The sequence below is a fragment of the Sturnira hondurensis genome, unplaced genomic scaffold (genome assembly GCF_014824575.4).
Source record: "Sturnira hondurensis isolate 20B ecotype Veracruz unplaced genomic scaffold, ASM1482457v3 Scaffold0002497, whole genome shotgun sequence".
NCBI classification, from domain to species: domain Eukaryota; kingdom Metazoa; phylum Chordata; class Mammalia; order Chiroptera; family Phyllostomidae; genus Sturnira; species Sturnira hondurensis.
Window position 1 is genome coordinate 5,832 of NW_028075128.1, and position 26,604 is coordinate 32,435.

Here is a 26,604-nt window from a genome sequence, read left to right on the forward strand (position 1 = left end):
TATAATTATGCCCCTGAATTTATTTTTTTAGTTTTTTCTTCCATGATTTTCAAAGTTTATACATATACTAAATGTACTACGAAATGGAAAAAAAACTAGCATTAAAAAGTTGGAATGTTTGCTTATTTTTAATGAGCTTCTAACTCAAACTATCTGTATGTTCCCATAGATTCCCATAGATTAGAGCTCTGTGTGATATTTGTAAAAAGAATAAAAAGAAAGAGGAGAAGAAAAAGAAAAAATAAAATAAAAAGATAATATCAAGAAAAAATCCTTCATCTTTTTATATTGAGATCTCAATAATCTTGTGGACCTGACCATAACCTTTCATATGACTTCTTTTCTATCAATCTAAAACAAGAAAAATTGAGAAATAATGAGAAGAAAACATTTAATCTCTAATACAGGGTGCAGCAGAAGTAACCCCTGCTTGAGTATGTTTGGTAAGGTAATAATATGAGTGTAATGATTCGCAGTTTTAATTTGAGCATTTTACATAAAATGTCATATGGTTTGCTTGAATACGATATTGTTACGTCACAAAATCACATGCGTATGACTTTGTAATAGAACAGGGGCTTTATTTGTGCTGGGCCCTGTATGTTAGAAAAACCTTTCTTAGATCTCAGTCCGTAGTTTCAGTGTAGACCCCTTCATTTGCTGCTCATAGTGCATATCAAATTTCTCATTCAGGGCTACTGTGAAGTGATTCTTCCAGTCTCCTGCAATTCCTGTAACCAAAGGACAAACACAGTAAATATTGTGTCTTCAAGCCAAAATCATAAAGTATTTAGCACTTTCATTAATACCTACACAAATTTTATAGCCACAACTCTCAATTATGGTGATAAAATATATACCACAAATAATATACATATTTGAGCTTGCAAAGAAAGATTTGTTATGATTGTTAAAACAATAATATATAGCAAGTTTCTTTCTCTGACTCTTCCCTCTAATGCTACTTCATTGAACTTTTTTCTCCAATTTTCTCTCAAATGTTGGGCTTCCCCCTAAGATGAGATCCACATTTTACAATGTCCTTCTTCATGCTGATAACACTCACATATAGATTTATATTCACCTGCTTATATAATATTGCCACCTGAATCCCATACAAGTACCCTAAATTCAACTAGTTGAAACATTAATTCATTTTGTCCCTACCAAATTGTGTTTTCTTTTCCATAATCAGGTTAATGGCAATCCCAGGAATCCAAGGCATAAATTTAAAAGTTGTCCCTTTAATCCTACATCTAACTTTTTATTCATACTCAGACTTTTTCATACTCATTGCCTTTTCTCTCATTCTGCTGCTACTGACAGAAAAATTCCTCAGCAGTTCTCACCTGGGCTTATGACAATAGTCTAGCAGGCCTTTTTCTTTCACTTTCTGTCACATTTATCCCTCTCCTGGCAGAAGGAGGTCACCCTGCATTTTACATCAGTCAGTAGTTCACTTTCCACCTTAGCTCAACAAGCTCTAAACTTTCCCAGTGAAATAATATCAAAAGTAAATAATAGAAAATATTGGGTTGGCCAAAAATTTCATTTCTTTTTTCTGTAAGATGTCTTTAGTAGTGCTTAGTTGTATTTAACTTCATTCGAAGCAATTTTGTTTGTATTGTGACAGCTGTTATATCAGCGTGCATTAAAAAAAAACTTAAGAAAACTGGTGAATTTTTATGTAGTCATTTTGATATTGAATATAGAAGAGAATATGCACCATTTTTGGCATATTATGCCTGTTCAAGAAAGGTGAAAATGCAATTGAAAAATAAAAACTGATTTGTGCAGTGCATGCAGAAGGTCCTTCTGACTTACTGAACGTGTCAAAAGTGGTCTACAAAGTTTCGTGCTGGAGATTTCTCACTGTATGATGCTCATCACTGTATGATGCTCCACAGTCAGGGAGACCACTCTGAAGAAAACAAGCTGAGTCCACAGGCATGCATAGGCCTCACTAGGTGTTTGCTTATAATTATTTCAACTTGTGATTTCCTAAAGCAACAGAGGCAAATCACATGACTAACTCACCCTTTCTCATGAAGGGGGATATTTTTTGGTTCATGATGCAATCTGGTAGTGTTGTGTAATTGGTAGATGGGTTGTTTCTCATCTCTTGAAATGAAGTATGTTGCACAATTTTGTCCACAAGCTCCCCTGAAGGCTTCCTTCCTAGAAATTGTATAAGTTTTATCACTTCTCTTTTGATGTCCTAGAAAGAAAAAAATAGTCTGAAGACTCAAATACTAAAATTGAATACATAGCTATTTGGATTAAAAGAAGAAAGAGAGGAAAAATAAAACTCTTTGTCCCCCTCTCACCCCTATACACTGATATTGGAATTAGGCCTTTAATGAGGAAAAATACTTCTCAAAAAAGTGCTATATTTTAAACTTTTCTAAACACAATTTTATCAGCCATAAAATGGACATAAAATACATTTCACACCATATAATTTCTTACATATAATATACAAAATACCACTTTATTATATTATATACAAAAATAAACTTCAAATGGCTGAATTACTTAACTGTAAAACCTGAAACCATAAAACTTCAAGGAGAAAACATAGGCAGTAAACTCTTTGACATTGGTTTTAGCAATATATTTTTGGATATATACGTGTGTGTGTGTGTTCTATTATATATGTACATATACAATGACAGGCAAAGGCAACAAAAGCAAACATTAAACAAATGGGACTACATCCAACTGAAAATCTTCTGCACAGTGAAGGAAATCATCAAGGAAAAAAGAAAAAACAACCTGCTGAATGGGAGAAGATATTTGTCAATGATATATCTAATAAAGAGTTAATATCCATAATATATAAGAAACTCATACACTTGACATCAAAATAGTGATCTGAGCCCTGGCTGGCATAGCTCAGTGGATTGAGCGCGGGCCTGCGAACCAGACGATCGAGGTTCGATTCCCAGTCAGGGCACATGCCTGGGTTGCAAACCGGTTCCTTGCAGGCTGACTACCAGCAGGGGATGCACAAAAGGCAACCATACATTGATGTTTCTCTCCCTCTCTCCTTCCCCTCTAAAAATAAATAAATAAATAAAATCTAAATTAAAAAAAAGTGATCTGATTGAAAAATAAGCAGAAAACATGAATAGCTATTTCCCCAAAGAAGACATACAGATGGCCCAAATAAAAAAATGCTGAACATCTTCAAGTATTAGAAAAATACAAATCAAGACCACAATGAGGTATCACCCCACAACTGTGAGAATGGTTATTATAAAAAAGTCAACAAATAACAAAGGTTGGCATAAATGTGGCAAAAACAGAATTCTCTTGTATTGTCGGAGGGAATGTAAATTAGCAGAGCCAATAAGAAAAACTGTATTGATGTTGCTCAAAAAATGAAACAAAACAACAACCTATCATTCCACTTCTGAGTATTTATCTGAAGAAAATAAAAACACTAATTCACAAAGATATGTTCCTTGTAGCACTATTTAAAATACCCAAACTATGGATGCAACCTAAGAGTTCACTAACAAATGAAAGGATAAAAAGGATGTAACATATATTCCCCACATGCATATATGAATATAATGTGGTATTTGATATATGTATGTATGAAGATGTGGTATGTATATATGAAGATGTGATATATGTATATACATATATACATATATATGGCCTGTCAAGAAGGTATTCAACCATTAAAAATAGTATGTAGGCAACTTGGGACCCCACACAGTTCTCCCAATCACCGTCAGCTGCCCCATCCTATTTTCCTGAATCTCATCAGCATCTGAAACCCCTTCCCTTTCAAAGGTGATTTTAGTTTGGGGCAAAGCCAGAAATGGCAGGTGCCAAACCTGTGCTGCAAGGGGACTGAGTCACCTGGGTGATTTGATGTTTCCCTAAAAAACTCTGCATGAGACATGATGCATGAGCTGTTGTAGTGATGAAGTTGCCAATCACCAGTTGCCCATAGCTGCAGCTTCCTGATTCGTTCAAGTGTTTCCACCGAGGAATGTCAAGCTTAACAAAATAATTGATGCAGAGTTGTTGTTCTAAAATGGTCTTGCTCAGTCATTTTGAACGTGACAGCCACAGAGTACACTCACTCACCCAATGATGTTTACCACCCCAACTGACTAGTACAGTGAAGTCACCATTGTTCACACATGCACATTCCAGCCCACTCTCCTTGGCTGCCAGGTTACATCAACATTGCACAAACCATTCTCATTATATTAACAATGGCTGGACTTTTTCTGAACAGACCTCTTATACAATGGACCTCATATATACTATATGCCAGCCATAATTTTTCAAGAGTATATATCTACTAGTAGAATTTCTGGAACTTTGTCTATGTTCATATTTTGCCCTTTGTAGATAGTGACAAGTTGTTTCCACAGTGTTTGTATCTTTTCACACTACCATCAGGAGCACATTACTTCTCACTGATCCAAATCCTAACATTTATTGTTGTCAAACTTTTAAATTATGGTTAGTATGGTGGGTATGAAATAACAACTCATAGTAGTTTTATGTGGTATTATCCTGATTACTAATGAAGCTAGAAGAAAACTAGATTATAAGGACATTTTTAGGCCATCAGACTTTTACATATTGCTATTCTGAGCATTCTCTTTACTTTCTCCTTCTGAAAGTTGAAATTGGTATAAGTGGAACCTTATCATGCTAGCTTACATATCTATTATTATTTTTTAAAGTATTCTATTTCAATGTAGTAAATTTTATAGGGTTAACTCAGCTCCATCTTCCACATTACTAATCCATGATTTAGGCATGTCTGGCTTATTATTTAAACTATCTCTTAATGACTAATTTTAATTGATTATTTTAGAAATTCTATTTTGGTCCTGGCTGGGTAGTTCAGCTGGTTAAAATGTCATCCCAATATACCAAGGTTGTGGGTTCAATCTTATTAATAGCACAAACAAGAGTCAACTAATAAATTAATACATAAGGAGAACAATAAATCAATGTTCCTGCCTCTCTCTCTCTTTTTTTCTCTCTCTCCCCCTAACATTCTCTCTCTAAAATAAATTTAAAATATTTTTAAAACAAAGAAAAGAAATTATATTTTGGTATTCTTTCCAATATGAATTGCAAATTTTAGTAACTTCTTGTTTCTTTGTAAAATTTATAATTTCTTCTTTTATTGAATAAAATTATGCATAGGTACTTCAAAACCGCTATCTGATAATTCCAGCAGCTATAGATTTGGAGACCAGTTGACTTTTCTCATCTGTTGTGATTTCTTGTGTGTATATATCTATGTATGTTGTTGTTGTTTTGTATATAAACTCAAGTTCTTTCAAATTTTGTTTTTGGTAATATTTTGATACTTTGGTTTAAACATATTCATTCATAGATTTTTATTCACTAACTTTAAATCTGTGCTAAAGTTTCTGGATAACTGTAATTTTTTGAGTATCGTAACCCTTTATTTAAAGGCAGGTTTTTGTATTTAGGGTATTGCTAAATGATGACATTTTACAAATTACTAAAATATGACATTATAAATATTATAAAAATATAAGTTGCTCATATGTTCTCAGCTTCTTACCTCCTTCATGTCTTCATAGAAAAGAAATAGCACACGTGGATTCTTTCTCATTTCCCACCAAGATTTTGTATGTTCATACCAGGGACCATAAGGAACTAAAATTAGAGAAAAAAATGTAAGAGCATAGTATCACCTTTATATAGCCTTAGAATAAGTGTTCAAACAACAGTAGCAACAAATTAATATAAATGATCACAGAATGAAAACTAGAGATCAGCCACACATCTTCAGCAAATTTTTCTGCAGCAAGGAGGCAAAATACATTGAATGATTCAGACACAGAAACATACTCTCAATTTTCATCATTATGGCATAGTTTATGGCACAGAGAAGTATTTGTGTATGCATGTATAATCAGGTTATTGGTGAAGGGAGGTGAGTTACTGGAACTACCAATGTTCTTGTAATAAGAATTCAGCCCAGGTCTTAAATTTGTCATTTACAAACTGGTTTGGCAACTGAAGCTAGTAACTACACAATTATTTATTCTACTACTTGCAGTTTAGATGATAAGAGCTGTTCTTTTAAGAACCTGTAGAGTCATTCTCACTCTAAGAGAATTAGAAGACTTTGGAAATGATCTAATAGGACCAAATTCTGTCACTTCCTTTCTCTTCCCTTATCTTCTCTACACATATCCAAGTGTTCACCCAACACAAGCTGACAGAATGAGATCAAAATGTGTAAGTCAAAGTATCCTGTTTTGCATTAAATCATCGCATATTTCTTGTTTTTTATTCTATTGGCAATATTTTCTTTACAGAAGAAATTATACGATGGTATTTATAATGATTTTATTTATCTGTTTGTGGAGGTACAACTTCATCTTTTTCTTTCTTACAGTGTGGGTTTTCATGATCTTGAGGCATATATTTTATTTATTATACATTAGCATAAAGTTTCTAAAAATACACCAAAAAACATAAAATGCACATATTCTACTTTTACTGAGTCAATATTAGCTTCTACAAAAGCAAAACTGGAATTGTTATCATTTTCCTTACAATTATTATTACAGGCTCAGAATAGCCTTCAGTTAATACTAGAATCTCCCAAACCCTTTCTTCCTCAAATCTACATTCTCAGTTGCTTTAGTCTGTAGTTAAACAAAAAGGCAAAATTTTCCAGAATTTCTGCTCAGGTAACTCTAGTACTGTTCTGAGAAATCTAATTGAATCATTTAGACTGGACACTGGGTATAATGAGTAAAAACTTCAGATTTCTTTGTAAAGTCTACCCCCATATAGCACCTAAAATTTTCCTTAGAAACAAATGGGCAATCTCTCTTGTTCAACAGAGTTGTAATAGCATGCCCTTCCCTCTCTTGTTCAATGGAGTTGTAATAACACTCTGCAAAATGGTTTTCTAATAAAAAAAAAACAGGAGGAAAAATTGGACACGGAGTCTCAGTCTTAAAGAGAAAAAAATGTTACCTCCAAGCCATATATATATATATTTCTTTTTAGGCATTGAACTGAGCTGTGTATATTCTACAATTTGCCATCCATATCTCGAAACCCTATGCTTGCTCCAAAGTTCAAAGGCAACTAGAACTTCTGTTTTGTTTTGTGTTTTTTTTTTTTAAATTAAGGATCAGGGAAGATAATAGATCAGGAAAGACAACAAAAACTATTTTTTATAGATGTCATTTGTCTTGTATCATTTACATTGAAAGAGTTCAAAGAAAGGAAGCCGTTCCTACCTTGTCCCTCCATGAATTTCTCTACAAACTCTGTAAAAGTTCCAGGATCTGGATGTCCAGTTACCATTCGAAAGAAATGGTAAAAAGAAACAGCCACATCCTTGGCATTCCGGCAGAGATAGATCATCTAAGAAGGTAAAATCAAATATAAAATCACTTAGTTATTTTCAAACACAGTTTCATTAAAATTTTGAAAGGAAACATTTGTGTTTTCAACTACAAATATGATACATACGCATTTTAGAAAGTATAGAAAATTATAAAAAAGCAAAGCCCTTCAATAGCCTGAAATTACAGCACCTTTTGCAGTGTTGTTCAATATCTGTTTTAATTTTTCACTTTTATGCTTTTTTTCATATAATACTTCATTTGAGTGTCACAATTCCATTGTTATAAATTGGGCCAGATAGATTATTATCCTCAATATAAGTAAGGAAACAAAACTGAAGCTGAGTCACAATGCAACACTGAGAATAAATCAATGAGAGCAAATGATTTGGAGAATTACTCAGTAATAAAGTTCTCTGGTTTTTCTAATGCACCATTTGTTCTGTATACAAAAAAAAAAAAGTCCTGCTGTTTTCTCACTCACGGTCTTTAAAAAACAGCTATATTTATGAGGGTCACATTAACCTCAATGACAATATAATCCCCACCAACATTTTGTTCAATCTCTATTTTGCATATAGAGGAAATACCAGCAAATTAATAATCAGGAGGCTTGGTTTTAATAGCTAGTTCTGGAACTAAGTTGTTCTATCATCCCTTCACTTTGGACCTAAAGCACCAATCATTTTGCACCTAAATTGTTATCCATTAAACAAGTGAGTTGGTTCAGATCTCTATGGCCTCCTGTAGGTCTGATATTCAATGCTACAGGAAAAGTTCTGCAAAAGTAAATTCCATGTCCCCATGGCCTACCACTTGCACCTTCAGTCACTTGAGTAATACCATCAAGGGAGAAAGGCTGCTCTTGACTTGTCCACTATTTAAGGGATATAATTAGGCTCACTAACTTGTCTTACTCAAGTCTCCATATTTTCAAACAATTTCAAGAAAATATATTTTATTCTAAGAAGTGTGGTTCTCAATTTTAAGATCCCACCATAAAACCTTTAATTACTACAAAAAATAATTTTTCTTATCAAAGCTATTATTAGCCTTACTGAAATTTTCCAATTTTATTTACAACTCTCCCTAGTTCTTTCTGACTATTAGTTGAATGGAACTCTTTGCCACTCTATCCATGGGTTTGCTTCAGAATTTTTACTCCTTTACTTTCTTTTTTTTTTAGATTTTATTTATTTATTTTAGAGGGGAAAGGAAAAAGAGAAGGAGAGAAATGTCAATGTATGGTTGCCTTTCATGCATCCCCTGCTGGGAACTGGCCTGCAACCCAGGCATGTGCCCTGACTGGGAATCGAACTGTGATTGTCTGGTTCCCAGGCCCGCTCTCAATCCATTGAGCTAACCCAGCCAGGGCCTCCTTTACTTTCATCATGCTATTACCCCTGTCTTAAATATTCTCTGCATCTCATACTATTCATATTTAAAGCTTAGCTCCAGGTCTTCCATGAAGTTTTTTGCTTTTCCAAATGGTGGTGGTGAGCACAAAGTTACCCATTCTCCCCCTAAATTTTCATTTTGGCGGATCCTGTTCTATATCCCAAACCTTTTACTATACATGCCTCCTAACCTTCTAGGAAACTTTAACTCTTTTTTGAAGCTATGACTTTCACTGCAGCTTTCTCTAGAGTCGAAGTTATTTTATCATAATTCACTTGGGATCATAATTCATCTTAAAAATACTACACTTGAAAGATCCCTGCTCCATGACACTCAATTCATAATTCTCTTAGCTGATGCCATTTTTATGTTAATATTATTTACTATACATATTTGGTTTCCTTTTAAATTGGGTTGACATTATTTTTAAATAGTTTAAATTTATAGTTGATAAAATATTATATTATTATCAGGTGTACAGTATGGCATTTAAACATTTGTATAACCTATAACTTTTAACTTATAACCTACAAAGTGATCCCCCAACAAATCTTGCATCCACCTGACAAGATACATAGTTATTATAATATTATTGACTATATTCCCTATGCTATATGTAACATCTCCATGATTCTTCCTACTGCCAATTTGTACTTCTTTTTTTAATTTTATTTTTAATATATTTTATTGTTTATGCCATTACAGTTGTCCCATTCCCTCCCTTCACGCCCCTCCACCCTGCACAGCCCTCCCCCACCATGCCCCCCTTTCGTTCATGTTCATGTATCACAAGTTCTTTAGATTCTGTATTTCCCATAGTATTCCTGCCTTCCACCCTATCTATTTTCTACCTACCGTCTATGCTACTTATTCTCTGTACCTTCTCCCCCCTTCTCCTCCTCCCACTCCCCTGTTGCTAACCCTCCATGTGATCTCCATTTCTATGGTTCCACTCCTGATCTAGCTGTCCTCTTAGTTTGCTTTTGTTTTAGGTGTGGTTGTTAATAACTGTGAGTTTGCTGTCCTTTCATTGGTCATATTTTTTACCTTCTTTTTCTTAGATAAGTCCCCTTAACATTTCATATAATAAGGGCTTGGTGATGATGAACTCCTTGAATGTGACCTTATCTGAGAAGCACTTTATCTGCCCTTCCATTCTAAATGAGAGCTTTGTTGGATAGAGCAATCTTGGATGTGGGTCTTTGGATTTCATGATGTGGAATACTTCTTTCCAGCCCCTTCTTGCCTGTAAGGCCTCTTTTGAGAAATCCACTGACAGTCTGGTGGGCACTCCTTTGTAGGTGACTGTCCCCTTATATCTTGCTGCTTCTAGAATTCTCTCCTTCATTTTCATCTTGGCTAATGTAATTATGATGTGCTTGGTGTGTTCCTTCTTGGATCCAACTTCTTTGGGACTCTCTGAGCTTCCTGGATTTCCTGGAAGTCTATTTCCTTTGCCAGATTGGGGAAGTTCTCCTTTACTATTTGTTCAAATAAGTTTTCCACTCATGGCTGTTCCTGTTCCCCTTCTGGTACCCCTATAGTTCGGATATTGGAATGTTTAAAGATGTCCTGGAGGTTCCTAAGCATCTCCTCATTTTTTGAAATCTTGTTCCTTCTTTCTTTTCTGTTTGGTTGTTTCTTTCTTCCTTCTGGTCTACTCTCTTGATTTGAGTCCCAGTTTCCTTTCCATCACTATTGGTTTCCTGTGCATTTCCCTTCATTTCAATCAGTTTAGCCTTCATATGTTCCTCTAATTTGTGGCTAAAATCAACCAATTCTGTGAGCATCCTGATCACCAGTATTTTGAACTGTGCATCTGAAAGTTTGGCTATTTCCTGGTCACTTAGAATTATAAGCTCTGGGGCTTTAAGCTGTTCTTGAGTCATAATGTTTGGTCTGTTTGCACCTGTTATGTTTGAGGGGCAGAGCCTTAGGAATTCACCAGGGCTAGGCAACCCAGTTGCAGGGTTGTGATGCTGTATTTGGGGGTGTGGTCAGAGAGGGGGGAAAAAAAGATGGCGCTTTGCTCTGCTCCACTCTCTCTCAGATTTCTGTCACCTCTGTGGCTTCCCACAAGCAAATTGGGCCCCTCTGGTGCTGGTTCCCAGGTCTGTGGGCCCGTGTACTTTCCAGGACCCCGTGGGTCTCTCCAACGAACTCTCTGTGAGCCTGGGATCCTTTCCCAGACCCTTTACCCCGAGAAAGTCTTTCCAGTTGGTGCTTTCAGGCTCTAATTCCCATCGCTGGGGCCCTAGCCCGAGGCTGACCACCTGTGTGGATTAGCCTCTGAAAAAAGGTTTAGTCTAAATTTTGTGGAGCAGGGTCTCAGAAAATCACCAGGCTTGGGCTAGATCAGTATTTGAATGATTAACAGAATTCAGATTCTGTACCCTGCAGCCTGGATCCGGGAAGGGCTCAAGAAGAAACAATGGTACCTGCCACCAGCTGATGCCATTCTAAGCTTGAGGTCATTTTCTTGATTTCATGAAAGATTTTAATAACTGCCTCTTAGTATTACTCTCAATTTCAAATCTGGTTATCATTCTGTGTAATGTCAGTATCTGTCTGCCTGATCCTCTAGGTTCTTGCACTCATTGATCATTACTTATGTTTTACCTTAGCCAGCCAATGTTATAATTAGGCTACGATTCTTGTTAGAACCTTAGAAGTTTCACTTCTGGAGCCTTATCCTGCAGTATCATGTTTTCTTCAAGAAAGTCCTGCTTCTCCCTTTTCCTTATCAGTTATTTCCAATATACCTTTCCTGCAACCACTCGGAGGCCTCAAATCTATTGCTCTTAATTGCCTATTAATTTTTAGGCCTGTTTCTTCTTTTTTCTTATTTATCACTTATAATTTCTGGTCTACACCTCTACACACAATTTTACTAATCATCTCAATTCATCTGTCTTCTTGTCTCCCAGTGAATCATCCTGGAAATATTCAGAACATAAACCCATGCAGCTATTTCTTACTCTTTGATGATCTCTGAGATAATATGCAATTTTGTGAAGTTTTAGGAAACCATTGTAAAAGTACAATAGCTATTTCCATTTGAAAAGTGAATGTTGTAACATCAAGGTTACAATCCATTCTTCAAAGGAAAAAAAGTGACTTGGTCAAATCTTGAAAAAATGGTAATGGCATCTGTCCTATAAAATATACTGAGAGAGAATGAATGACTTTAGTATAATGCATGTGGTGTATCATTTTTAAAATTTCTTATTTCAAAAAAAAGCGAGTATACAAACAAGCAAGCAACATTGGGATCTAAAGAAGTTTGGACCATGAATCTCCAGAAGTTCAAATATGCCATGTAACATCAGAGTACCAAGTAGAAATGTTTTGTGACTGTGATAAATCCCTCTTTCTATTAGTAATGACAGCCTATAGTATTTTAATATATGATATGTATAGTAAGGGTCATAATATGTCTTTAAGAAAGCTAGAAAGATCTTGAAGAACAGCCTCAGTGGTCTAAGAATTAATGTTATGCCCATACTTTGGGGTTACTCACATGATTCTTTCTAAAAAAAAGAGAGAAAAACTTGATTGTGTTAGTCAGCAACTTGATATCTACAACTCCTCATTGTTATTAAATAGACTCCAAACTTCTTGACTTTTAACATTTGTTGTAATCAAGCCCTAGCTTACCTTCCTTCACTCATCCAGTCAATATGTACACTCAACTTTCCAGCCAAACTCATTTTAAATCCCCCATCATTTCCTCTGGCATTGTACAGACTAACTGCTATGCATTCTGAAAATATCAGCTGAGATGTTACTTGCTCTTGGATGTCTTTCCTATCCTCAATGTCTAGGCTAGAATTCTTTTCTTACTTGACCTATGACAATGCATTCTCTATTTATTTGCCCCTTAATCACAATGAACTATGTGTCCATGAAGATAAGGCATATGACTGCATATGACTTAATTGTTGTATTGCTGACACATGAGAGAGAGTAATTACCATGATATTTGCCTGGTTTATCTTTATCTAGTTCATGTGCTTGCCTCCCAATACCAAGCACAAAATTTTGTAAGAGTACATTCAATACAATTAGTAATAACAACAAATACAAAAGTAGCTACCATTTACTATATGCTAGATACTATGTTAAGCAGTTTATCAACATTATTTCATTTGATCCTTATATGAGGAAGATGCTATTATTATTCTTCTTTTACAGATGAGGAAACTGGCTTAGAGAATTTACTTGGGGTTTTTTTTGTTTGTTTTCAGAATCACCTCTAAAGCTGAAATTGAAATCTAGACTCTCTGACTATGCTGACTATAATCTACATTTATCAAATGTTTATAGATTCAGTGAAATGTTAACAATCGAGTGTGTATACAACACAGTTATGATATGAACATTCTAAAATGTATTTGACTTGGATAACATTTTCAGAATACTTGGCTTCTGGTTACCTTACAGTTCTTTTCCCAAAATGAGGCTGGAAGAAGCTTCACTGACAAATGAGTCTTCATAATTCTAGGAGATGCCATCTCTTTTAATTGTCTTACCCCTGATTTATAAAAAATAAAGGTTAGAGAACTTCAAAATTATAAATATTTACATGGATTTTATAGATGTTTTAAAAATAGAAGTAACTTTAAGATTATTTTATTATTGATAATGTTATTAGTATATGCATATGAACTATGACAGAATTTTAGATAGAAGAAATTATTTTAAAAATCAAATAAAATTTTATCCCTTTGGAAAATCATTATTGACATTTGGATAAACAGCTTTTTATATAAATATATTCTATATGTCCATACTCACAGCTATCAAATACCACATACATACGTAAAACTTTTAATATTTTCTAATTATCCTTCTCCTCAATATACTCTATTGATATCGCATTGTCAGAAAACATATGATATCCTTAAAATTTTAATTATTTTTGTGTCATTATATCATCTCTAAATATTCTTTTCTTAACTAACATTTATGGTGTTTCTATTTTTTACAATATTAAAATAAAGTAATAAATGTCCTTTTGCATAAATCCTTAAAAATTTATAGATATTTTTCTAGTGTTCAAAGTATTATCACATTTAGTCCATAGAGAGATAAATTCTCACCACTAGGCTCTACTGAACACATATAAGAGCTATCCTTATTCACTCTTTTCTAGGCACATGCTATACCATAAACTTGGTCAAGATTGTAAATTAAATGTATATGCTTTAATATGTAGAAGACATAATACTAATTGCCACTCTCAATTATAGTCGCTTTCCTTATATCATCTACATCCACACTTTAATGTGTATATATATAATAGCTATGAAAATCAAAGTAAACATTACCATTCATCATCTCGTCTTTTCTGCATTCCAGGAAAGGTATTCGATTAAAAATGACATCTTTTTTGCATTTTTCCACATCACCCTCTTTAAATATCATGTCTACAATTTCACTCGTCCAGGTTATGCCTGTGAAAATGAAACAAACCTGAGACTCCCACTGACCATGCTGGGCTGGTGACAAAAGTGATGCATTTATAGCTGGATAAAGCTGAACGTTCCCAATGTAACATGTGAAAGGCATCAAAATAGCCCAAGGCCCAAAAATAGCCTTGATAAATATGGGTGAATATTATAGTAAAACATACCTGTGGCAGGAGTACCAGTTTGTCCATGATAAATTGTGACATTGGTAAGCCGATAACAGTTTGGATCTGAATATTTACATTTAAAAAGTCAGGAGACTTGAATAATAGATGATACACTCAAGCATGCTTTCAAACACAAACTTTCGTGATAGCTTTTTATGCCTCAAGTTGAGTACTTAGTTCAGAGGATATAGAAAAGACTAAATCTGGCCCTTACCCTGTGGTGATCAAAGGCCCTTTGAAGAGTTAGAAACAATGATTACAATACTTTTTTCCTTAAGATGTTATGATCTTAACACAAGGGTTTAAAGAACTGCAAAACAGGAACATTTAGTTCAGTATGACGTTTCTGCTGTGATGTTTCAACAAGAAATGCCTCTAAGAGAAAATAATAAAGGAGCTTAGCCTCAACAAATTATTGGCATAAATTCACCAGTTCTGTGAGGTAGAGAAGGGTTTTACCAAGTAGAAGAACTGTCTTTTTAAAAACAATCAAAGGTCAAGTACTTTAGAATAATATAGTCATGAGGAAAAGAATTGGAAATAGATTGTAAAGCCTAAATCAAAGAGGCTACCTGAAAAGCTGGGGGAAATGGGGCTATAGAGGCAAGCAGGCAGCAAGCAAAAAATGCGTTGTAGAGCTGTTTTCTGAAAGTTTAAAAAGGCATTGATTGACATACATCAAGCAAAAGTGAGAGATGATCAGCAGTGTGTTTTGGAAGAAGTCCTCTAGTGGCAGACTAAATAGAACAATGGAATGAGGCGTCAACAAGGAGAGGCAAGAGACCTGAAGAGACTGACTGTGAGACACATGTACAAGACATGATAGACAGAACATTTTGACTGAATGTAGGCGAAGAAGAAGCAAGGAGTGCATGTGGAATAACTCTCAGGCTTCCTCTCACTACGCTGACACAGATCCTGACAAGGAAGTGGAGGAAGGGCGTAGAGTGGGAGGAGCCAAAGACATATTTAGTGTTTGACATATTTAAATGCTAAATGGAAAAACAAGATAGAAAAGTCTGAATTAGACCCTCCTAATTTCTGAAGGGCTATGATTCTGAGTTTGGAACTACAACAGTTGAGCTAACCTCAAAAATATATATTGTTTAAATATAAAGTTTTGGAGATAAACTTATAGAAAAGCTGGTTAGCTGAAAAAGAGTTTTTTTTTTAATCTGTGAAAATTGGTTATACTTTGTCTGTACAACAATGACAATAACGACATTAGGTAAACATAGTTAGTAGTATTAACTTTTAGTTATAGCTCTATACTTATCCATCTACAATACATAATGTGGCCAAAAATACCCCTTTTCCCTTTTTTTTTACTATCAAGTAACTTGATATTTCTAGAACATCCCACTCAACAGCAGAACATTATCAAGTGTCCATTCACCAGCTAGACAATACTCTGAACTGTTAAATGAAATTCAGTAAATTTAAGAGGCTTGAAACCACACGGAATATATTCTTTGACCATATGAATTAAATTAAAAATCAATTTAAAAAACCTGAAAATTCAACAATAAACTACTAAATCATACAAAGGTTGAAGAAAAAATTACAAAGTCATTAAATACATGTTTACCTACCTGATAGTTTTATATATCATATTTTATAAATAAATACACATGCACATGCATTTAAAATTGAAAGTTTCATATATGTTTGAGTTTATTTTAAACAAATGAAATTAGAAGGGTTAAATGTAATTGATTTGTATGAGACAAACAGGATAGTTATACTGCAGGTCAGCAGAATAAGAAGTGTTCCCCATAAGAAATTTAATTCCCAAGGAGAACAAAATATCACAAAAATATAAATGCAATGCATTTCATGTTACCCTTTAAGCTTTTTATGAAGATTATAGCCTTGATAATGGATAATTTATGTATAGAATGAAGTTCACTGAACTCTTGGTTGTGAATTTTCTCAGGAGATAGGGAAGAACAGTTTAATCAATCAGGGTGCATGAATGGGGAAACTTAAGAGAAGCACTAGAAAGGCCTCAGCTTTGTGAGAGACAGCCAGATGTCGGCATGAAGGGCTGTCTTTTTCTGCTTCCATGCTGGGTAGAGAGTGTCATAAGAGGGGTAATAAACATATGAAATAAATTATTGGAAAAGGCAATTGGAGGAGAGTACAGATGAGGTCAAGAGACAGCTGGACTGTCAAGAGACAGCTGTACAGATGAGGTCAAGAGACAGCTGGACTGTTTCCGGAGGAAAAGAATTGATGACCATTACAGGGAAGCAGGACATTTGTGTCAGCCTGCATGGGTATTGTTTCTTTTGCATAATTTTTACAGATTTACTATTTTACATTTTATGTATTTTCAAATCTCTAGTTTAAGGAATATCTTACCCAAGTCACACTGTTGTTTTTTTTACAAATAGTTTTTTTCAACTTTATTTTCTATGAGGCTCCATAAGCTTAGGCACTGGGCACCAAGAACTATTTCTTGTAGTTTGTTTAGTAAACTTTGCTAATACTGACTACAGCTTTTATTCACTAATGTAACCTTTCTCTTACCTGTGATCACTGAGAATTCAGCTTTACCTGTTCGTTCCTCCTCAACTTCTGTATTTCCAATCATGATCATGGCTAAATTTCATAATGTTTGACAAATTGTGTTGAATATTTATGATTCTTCCTAACTCCTTTTGAATTTTACCTTGAAGAATTTTCAAATTTTCTGGGGCAATTATGTAATATAAACAATATAATCTTTAAAAGGGAAGTTATGAGTTGTCTCCTTTTCCTCATGTTTTTAAAATTTTTTTATCTTTAAATCACAGTTGACAGGCAACATTACATTAGTTTCAGGTGTATAATCACATTATTAGACATTTATATAACTCACAGAGTGATTGCCCCAATAAATCTAGTTCACATATGACACCATATATAGTTACTAAAACATTATTGACTATATTCCCTATACTGTACTTTATATCCCTGTGACTATTCTATAACTACCAGTTTATACTTCATTTTTTACTCATTTCCCAAGCTTGCACCCATCTGGCAACTGTCATAATATTCCCTATATCTGACTCTGCTTTTGTTTTGTTTGTTCATTTATTTTATTTTTAAAGCAAAACATATAAGTGAAATACATAAGTGAAATGTATAAATTTCACATATAAGTGAAATTGTATGGCATTTCTCTTTCTCTGATTTATTTCATTCAACTTGGTACCATCTAGATTGATCCATGTTGTGGCAGATGGCAAGATTTTATTCTTTTTTATGGCTGAGACATATTCCATTGTATATATGCACCACTTTTTCTCTATCCATTAATCTACTGATGGACAATTAGGTTGCTTCTCTATCTTGGTTATTGTAAATAATGTTGCAATGAATATGTGGATATATATGTTCTTTCCACTTAATGTTTTAGATTTCTTCAGATAAATACCCAGAAGTGGAATTTGATGGGTATTTCTTTGTCTTTTGTTATAGGCTCTGTTTTGAAATCTAATTTTGTTTGATATAAGTATTACTACCCCAGGTTTTTGTTTGTTTGTTTCCATTTTAATGAAATATCCTTTTTCATCGCTTTACTTTCTTTTGGCTGTGAGGACCAGCCACAATGGCCATAAAGGATCTACGGTGCAAGGGACAACATCACGGAAAAGAACTCACTTCAACAGGACTCAGGTACCTGCTGAGTTCATCCCCTGAGGGTGTTGCTCATGGAAGTGGTAGGTGGTGCTTCAGCTTGGTCTGAAGTTGTGCACCTTGTCCACCATGAGTGCTGACTCTGGGCCTTCCCAGTAGGTGCAGACCAAGGTCAACCACTGCCTGTGCCCTGCCTGTGGCCACCTGGCATAGGCTACAAAGCAAACTGCAGATGGCTGCTGGGTTCCAAGCTTCCCTGGAGAAACCAAGTTGCCAAGTAAAGGTGGTTGTTGTTGGTGCTAGGCCTGGGACCACTTAGCAAGAGTATAGAATATGCAGAGGCTTATTTGAGAGATTTTGTGAAAGTCCAAAGCATGAGCCGAGGGAAGCTATTGGTATTGAAAAGCTACTAGAAATGCTTGGGTGTGCCCAAAGGTTGTGTACTGTGCAGTCTCAGCGAATCACCAAGGTGGGGCAAACAATGTGAGCCAGGGTGATAAAAACTCATATATGGCACCCAAGAGCCAGCTCTGTGTGGAGAGGGCTCAGCAAAGGACCATGACTTCTGCCAGCACTTCTGACTAGTAGAAAGCTACTCCTCCAGCTTTTGCCCTGTTACTTGTTATTCTCAGTGTGTCTGAGGCATCTTTTGATCAGCTGCCTCAGTACTGGAGCTAAGAAGAAGTGAGTTTGTGCATGGGCCCTTAAGATGAACACCTGGGACTCTAAAAGTGCTCTGTCTCACTTATCCACAGTCTCTGCTGGTTTTTACAGCCAGGAGTTATGGGGATTTCAACTTTGACACTGGAACCCTGCTCTGGAGGGCCTGGTATGAGGCTGGGACCCATGCTTTTCACAGGGGACCTCTACAACCAAGATATCTTATTTTTTTAACTGCCACATAGTGGGTGTGGGAGCAGCTGGTTTCTACCCCTCCTACCAGTCTCCATGTGGCTTTTTCTTTATATCCTTACTTAGACAACTTCTATTCAGCTAGATTTCAGCTAGAATGACGGTTGTTCTGTAGTTTAGTTGTAATTTTGATGTGATTGTGGGAAGTTCCAAGTACCACTTTTATACATCAACATCTTGCCAGAAGCCAGCAATACCCATTTCTAATGGTTTTGCTCAATTTATAGATATAGATTATTATGATCTTAGAGCTATCAATGCCACTTTTTCTGTCTCTACAAAAACTACTATGTCTGTCTTTATTTAATATAGAGTGTGAGTGTGAAAGGAGTGAACAGCTTAATAGTTACCATTCAAGAGGGGTCTGCCATTACTAGGAGAAAAGGAACAGCTTAGGCACAGCAAGCAGACTTACCAGATTTGGGATAGGCGACAATGACAATGTCATCTGGCCTTGCCTGGAATGCCTCTACATCATCCCAATATTTGACAAAATCTTTATACATTAAAATTCCATGGACTCTATCAAAGAATTCAGAATCATCACGTTTGGAAGAATCCATTATAGAGTGGTTCACTGAAAGAAAAATAAGGCATGTTTTCCACTTTGTAAGTACTTTATAATGTTTTCACAGTAATAATAGCCCTGTATACTGAGGTTCTCTTGTCCATCCAGTGTTTTTCAGCTGTTGAGCTTATTGGTTAAATGTATATTTAAGGAGCATATAACACAGTCTTGACACTTTAAGAGTTTCTAATCCTTTTCAGAAGATAAGTCTAACATATGAAAAATAATAAAATACATGACATTATAAAGTAAAATGTTTAAAACTATATAAAATATGTGATACATTGGTATTGCCATGTTTATATGTAATATTTATATTTATTTAATACATTCCATAATGAATGAAAACAATGGAGCCTTCAATTTCTCTTTCAAAATTGCTGGGCATATAAAAGACTAAGAGGTTCAGAAATACAACAATATTTTGGCAAATCATTACTTTGATTAATGATGTCTACATTAAATAGACATCATGACATCATGTAGACATGTAGACATGTCTACATTACATGTCTTTATTAAATAATAATAAAGCTGATGGACATATTTGATAGCTATTGCAAGTTCTCAAAGTCAGAGTTCCCTTAGTTCCTGAAAATTTTTTATTTAGGTAAGAAATTCAAATGCTTGGTGAGTGTATTTTTAAAACAGATGAAATTAATGAGTGTGAAAGGTCGCGGTATGTGGGGTGGAGGAAAGTGTTGGGGACCAAATGGGGAGAACTGTAGTTGAACAACAATAAAATAAATAAATAAAATTGAAAGAATTATACTCTTAAAAAAAAAAAAAAGAAAGACATTGCTGTTTGTTTCTTCATGCGTGAGTAGGTTTAGTGTCCAGTTTCTTGTACATCATTTCTTGTGTATATGGTCTTGTACATCAAAGTCAGTTCTGTTTTCCAGTTTGTGCAAGAAAGAAATGAACCATATTCTAAAGAATTACTAAAAAACTATGTGGGTTAGAACTAAATAACTGTAAAAACTGTAAGCAGAATTATATAATAAATATCTTTTTGAAAAAAATTAAAAAGATGAAATTAATAACACTGTATTTTCTTACTTACTTTCTTTCGCTACCATTTTCCCCACCAATTTCTCCATTTTGAGTTTTTTGTTTAGCATCTCAAATAATTTTATCCTTCTTTGACATTAGTGTTTCTAGATCTCTATTTAATTCACTTTTGCTCCAAAGGCTGCCTAGTAGGTTATTATACACCTATAGATTTGTGAACACTGCAGCTTTTACTGTGTTTGTCAGAGAGTTTGTATCACAGCAGGGGACAGTAGTTCTTTTAGCCACCCCACCTGTTCCTCTTAACAGAGTCCTAATCCATGAGAAACACATCGTAAACAGGAAATGGAATTAGTAGATACTATAACAAATGAATTAAGCCCTATGGAAGAAACAACTCGTGCTAAAATTTTAGAAAAAATAAGGGTCCTACAAATCAAACCAAATAATTAGACCATACCCTTACACTATATGCTTTTTCTGGTACATTTCTCAGCTGCACATTACAGATGAAAACTTTCATATGTTGCCTCCTAACCTTTGGTCACCAGTGTCTGATACTAAATCCCATTGATTCTATCTTTGTTATTTTCCTCTTTTCCTATTGTTTGCTCACTGCCCTAGTTAGGATCTTCTCCAACTATTGATTTAACATCTATAAATAGTCTTCCTATTGGCCTTCCTGTAAGAAGTGAATGGCCTTCCTGTAAGAAGTGAATGCTATTCCTGTAAGAAGTGAATGCTGCTGTAACCAGCAGAGGAAAGGAAATGAATGTTATTTACTTATGTTGTGTCAGACTTAAAAGGTTTTATTTTAAAATTGTATTTATAAGCCATAAGTTTCTATGTAAAAACAAAAGGTTTCTTCCATCTTGCATGACACTCCTTGAAGATGGAACCATATTTGTCTTACACAAGGAAGGACAAATATGCATACATTTATTCATATATGTAAATGTGTATATAAATATACTATTTTTATGTGATTGTTAAAAAATGTAACAATAGAGAAAAGAGAAAGTATCTTCTTTATTTTACTCTTAAGAAAAACTCACTCTTAGTAGTATCACAGTCATGCTTCCAAATATATATTAAAATATACTTATGCATATATTTTCTATTATATTTTACTTTTCTTTGTAATCAATTTTAAATTATTTTTTAAATATTTTATTTATTTAATTTTAGAGAGGGGGGACTTCCACCAAGATGGAGGCGTAGGTGGAAACACTGTGCCTTCTCCCACAAACAAGTTTAAATTTAGACAACAAAATTTTAGTAACAAAAATGTAGCCAAAACACTGAAAATTGAACTATACAGAAGTCCAACAAAAATGAACCGTTCAAATGAACTGATAAACCAGTGAAGGAGCAAGCAGTGAGACAGACCATGCAGGCCCCAGTGGCAGGAAGCAGCAGAGAGGACCACCAGTGCCCCTCTCTAACCCCGCCCCCACATACAGCATCACAACCCAGTGACTGAGTTGCCCCGTCCTGGTGAACACCTAGGGCTCCGCTCCTCATAAGTAACAGGCACGAACAGACCAAAATATGGCTCAAGAACTCAAAGCCCCAGAGCCGATAATTCTAAGTGACCAAGAAATAGCCAACCTCTCAGATGCACAGTTCAAAACACTGGTGATCAGGATGCTCACAGAATTGGTTGATTTTGGTCACAAATTAGAGGAACAAATGAAAGCTAAACTGATTGAAATGAAGGAAAATGCACAGGAAGCCAATAGTGTTGGAAAGGAAACTGGGACTCAAATCAAGGGAGTGGACCAGAAGGAAGAATGAAACACCCAACTCGAAAAGAAGGAAGAAACAAGAATTCAAAAAAATGAGGAGAGGCTTAGGAACCTCCAGGACATCTTTAAATGTTCCAACATCCGAATTATAGGGGTACCAGAAGAAGAAGAGGAAGAGCAAGAAGTGGAAAATCTATTTGAACAAATAATAAAGGAGAACTTCCCCAGTCTGGCAAAGGAAATAGACTTCCAGGAAAACCAGGAAGCTCAGAGAGTCCCAAAGAAGTTGGATCCAAGAAGGAACACATCAAGGCACATCATAATTACATTAGCCAAGATGAAAATGAAGGAGAGAATCCTAGAAGCAGCAAGAGATAAAGGGATAGTCACCTACAAAGGAGTTCCCATCAGACTGTCAGCGGATTTCTCAAAGAGACTTTACAGGCAAGAAGGAGCTGGAAAGAAGTATTCCAAGTCATGAAATCCAAAGACCTACAACCAAGATTGCTCTATCCAGCAAAGCTTTCATTTAGAATGGAAGGACAGATAAAGTGCTTCTCAGATAAGATAAAATTTAAGGAGTTCATCATAACCAAGCCCTTATTACAGGAAATGTTAAAGGGACTTATCTAAGAAAAAGAAGATGAAAAATATGAACAGTGAAAGGACAGCAAACTCACAGTTATTAACAACCACACATAAAACAAAAGCAAACTAAGAAGACAGCTAGATCAGGAGCAGAACCATAGAAATGAAGAACACATGGAGGATTAGCAACAGGAGAGTGGGAGGAGGAGAAGGGGGAAGAAAGTACAGAAAATAAGTAGCATAGTCGGTACGTAGAAAATAGATAGGGGGAGGGCAAGAATAGTAGGGGAAATATAGAATCTAAAGAACTTGAGACATGTGGTTATAAACTAAGAGGGGGGTCTGGTGGGGGGAAGGGTGTGCAGGGTGGAGGTGAATGAAGGGGGGAATAGAACAACTGTAATGGCATAATCAATAAAATATATTTTTAAAAATTTTAGAGAGGGGAAGAAAGGGAGAAAGAGAGGAAGAGAAACATCAATGTGTGGCTGCCTTTTACATGTCCTCTACCGGGGACCTGGCCTGCAACCCAGGCATATGCCCTGACTGGGGATCAAACCAGCAACAGTTTGGTTAGCAGGCCAGAACTCAATCTACTGAACCACACCATCCAGTGCTTGTAATTTATTCTTACACTGAACTACATAATGTGAACATATTTTGTTGTTGATACATAAATTTTGTTTTTATTCTTATAAATGACACATAGTAGTCCATACCATGGATGTAACATAGATGATACAATTCTTTATTGATGGAAATTCCTTTTTCCCCCAATTTTTTGAAGTAGTACTTTAATGAATGTTTTTGAGCATTTTTATTTTTACATTTATCTTTGCAGTGATATTGTAAATGCCAAAATAAAAGTTATGCATGTGTAAAGTATTGATAAATATTTTTCCTTGCTTCCTTTTTGAATTTATTTTTTGTTGTTCAAGTACAGTTTTCTAATGGTAATATTTTTAACAAATCACTGAAATATTGTACAAATTTGCAAAGTATGTAATATTTCTTATTTTCTCATATCCTCACCAGCACTGGAAATTATTTGTTGTAATCTTTCATAAGTGAAGATGTATTTTTAAATCTGTACTTTATAGATATTTTATAATTTTTTGTATTTTCACATTTTGTAAGTTTACTGGTTATTTTAATCTTTTTGATCCATTTTGCCCATCAGGATTATTGCTTTTTCCTGATTTATAGTTAGTAATTTATCATTGATTTGTATATCAAAACTATGTTTTTCTACTTTTGTAATATTGTTGTATAGAATTTTATTGCCCATATAATGAAGTGTATTAAATGTTTGCTTTATGATTGGTATGGTTACCTTAGTATTTAAAGGTGCACATATAATAAAAAACACACACATGTTAAAAGTTTGTAGACTTATAGATGATTAATGTGTGCACAGTAGAGAAAATAGTTAAGAATATGGGCTCTAAAATACATTGGTTTAAATCCTAGCTTTGTTCATTGAGATTGTATAATCTTGGCAAATTAACTTGACTGTGCTCCATTTTCTCATCTACAAATTGAGGATGTTAATAATTATACTTGCGTGAAACAATTATTGGGAATTCAATTAAATTATAATCCTGGACAATTACAAATGTTTAATAAGTATGAGCTTTTATTGTTATTATGGCACATCTATATGATAAAGTAGAAGAACTAGACACTTGGACATTCTCAGTAATAGTACATAGTAATATCTGTTCAAAGCAAGGAAAATATTTGTTGTCAAAAAATTCCTAAGAATGTAAACAGAAAGTTAGCTAAAGAAAATCAGAGTCAGGGATGTGTTTTCTACCGATGAGGGTAAATACTATAAATGTCTAATACGAATTTTGAATTTTGTCCCTGTTTACTTGTCTAAAGTTCTCTGGTACAATCTAGTATGACATTCATTCCATTTGGTCCCCAGATTGCACGACAGAAGAGAGACTGTTTGTTTATAACCAGATAGTGGCTCAACATGGGTTTGGTAAACCACCAAACAATACTACTCATGGTCATGCCTACCAAAAGGAGGAAAAAAACAGTCCATAAAGGTAAACTCAACTCTCTCAAAACCTCCCTCTCAGATATATCAGATGTAATCTCACCAAAATTATGATATTTTTATTAGAACCAGTCTTGTTAATAAATCAGCTTGCTTTTCAAACCTTCCCTTGCTCTCAGAAAATAGACCTTTCACTGGAAGAAGTGTGTATAAAAGGCCACGCTTGCCCTGCCTACTAATTTGTTTATTCATGTGAAAACTTTCTTGGTGTTCTGCCAAATGGGAAAGAATTGGCTTATAGTCGGCTGGGAGTAGCTGATTTATCATTGAAGAGTCTGACTTCTGGCAGACCCTTCATGATCAATTCTGGACTCACGATTAAACTACATGGTGTACAATAAAATCTCTGTCTTTGTTTAACTACTTTTGGTAAATTATCTCATATCACAATGTATGGACACACCTTCTAGCTAATCTCCTCTTTCTCAAAAGATCTGTTTTAATTAGAAATGGTCAGTTTTATTTTGTAAGTGAGTATGTAGGTTAGAGTTGTCTAGAAACACCAGCAAAAAACCCCCCACAAAACAAAAGTTAAAACTCTAATTCATAAATTCAGTTGAATTCAGAAAGATTTGTTTCTTCTTTCTCTCTCTATTTCTTGTTTCCTGCCTCTTTTTTAATTCCTTTGTTTAGCCTATCCTTCTCCATCCCCCAATCTGCCTTTCATTCGGCAGATACTCTCTGTGTGAGTGCCTACTCCACCCCCTAGAACAGTGTGAACCGCTGGGATTCCGTGGTGAGTATGTGCATAGGACTCACTCAGTCCTCACCATCTCAGACTTACCTACTTTTAGGTAAAATGTCTGAAAGCAGAGAACATCCTTTGTACACAATTCTATCCCAGGCCCCAGCACTGTGTCACAAAGTAGATACTCAAAAATATTTATTAAACTTAGTTGTTAGTTCAAGTCTCTCTGGTTTCTCTAGTATTTATTAAAGACTCCTAGATAAAATAGGTGCTATACTGCCAATGATCTTCCTGTCAATACTTGCCCAAGGATTTGTATTTCTGTTGTATTTATCTGACGTCTCTCTTAACAATAACAGTAATGTTTGCAACATCCATGGTAGTAACTGACTGTTTCTGGTATATTTCACACAAGTAAACATCAGACTAGAAGTCAGTCTTCACTGTGTTTCTACCTCACTTGCTTTATTTCTTCATAAGTAAAATGGAGCATATATCTAGTGAGCAAGTCTTACAAAGTAACTATGATACTGTCATTTACGTTAAAGTTCTTAAAACAGAAAAGCACTACATAAATGCAAGATGCTGTTTTTATTGACACACGGGATTTAACAAGACTTTAAATGCTTTACATTACAAAGTGACTAAAGTACTGATAAAGACTTTATTCTTTCTATATTTTAACAGCTTTATAATAATATTAAAAATACAACCTGTCCAGATGATCCTGTGAAGGAAACTGGGTGATTCAGTGCAGTTTTCCTCAAATCCCCATTCAGGTTTTAAGCTGCAAAAAAAAGATGAGTTGTGTGTGCATCTGGAATGTTTCTGAGGAGCTTTTATTCCTAATGCCAGAGGAGGAGAAGGTGGAGACTAACTTGTGGGCTTGGCTTTCCAGAGTCTGTGATGCAGTGGAGTAACACAAATACAGATCCATAGCTGCAAATGCAGTCAGCCACGCACAGTCATGTTC

At 34.9% G+C, this 26,604-nt stretch overlaps 1 protein-coding gene across 1 annotated transcript; it reads right to left on the bottom strand.

Annotated features, from left to right (window-relative positions):
* On the bottom strand, window positions 1-26,480 carry LOC118982862 (sulfotransferase 1E1). Its single transcript, XM_037040016.1, has 8 exons — window positions 26,345-26,480; window positions 19,376-19,537; window positions 14,114-14,239; window positions 13,220-13,317; window positions 7,278-7,404; window positions 5,576-5,670; window positions 2,038-2,218; window positions 1-731 (listed from the first exon to the last, which is right to left on the bottom strand). The coding sequence occupies exons 2-8, from the start codon at window positions 19,521-19,523 to the stop codon at window positions 619-621; spliced, it is 888 nt and encodes a 295-aa protein (XP_036895911.1). The 5' UTR covers window positions 19,524-19,537; window positions 26,345-26,480; the 3' UTR covers window positions 1-618.
* Window positions 26,481-26,604: the final 124 nt, after the last annotated feature.

Coding starts and splice junctions, on each gene's coding strand:
- LOC118982862 (XM_037040016.1), bottom strand. CDS start 19,523: ATGGATTCTTCCAAACGTGATGATTCTGAATTCTTTGATAGAGTCCAT. Junction 13,318..14,113: donor AAAAGACGAGATGATGAATG/GTAATGTTTACT, acceptor TTTATAAATCAG/GGGTAAGACAATTAAAAGAG. Junction 732..2,037: donor ATCCCCCTTCATGAGAAAGG/GTGAGTTAGTCA, acceptor CTTTGGTTACAG/GAATTGCAGGAGACTGGAAG.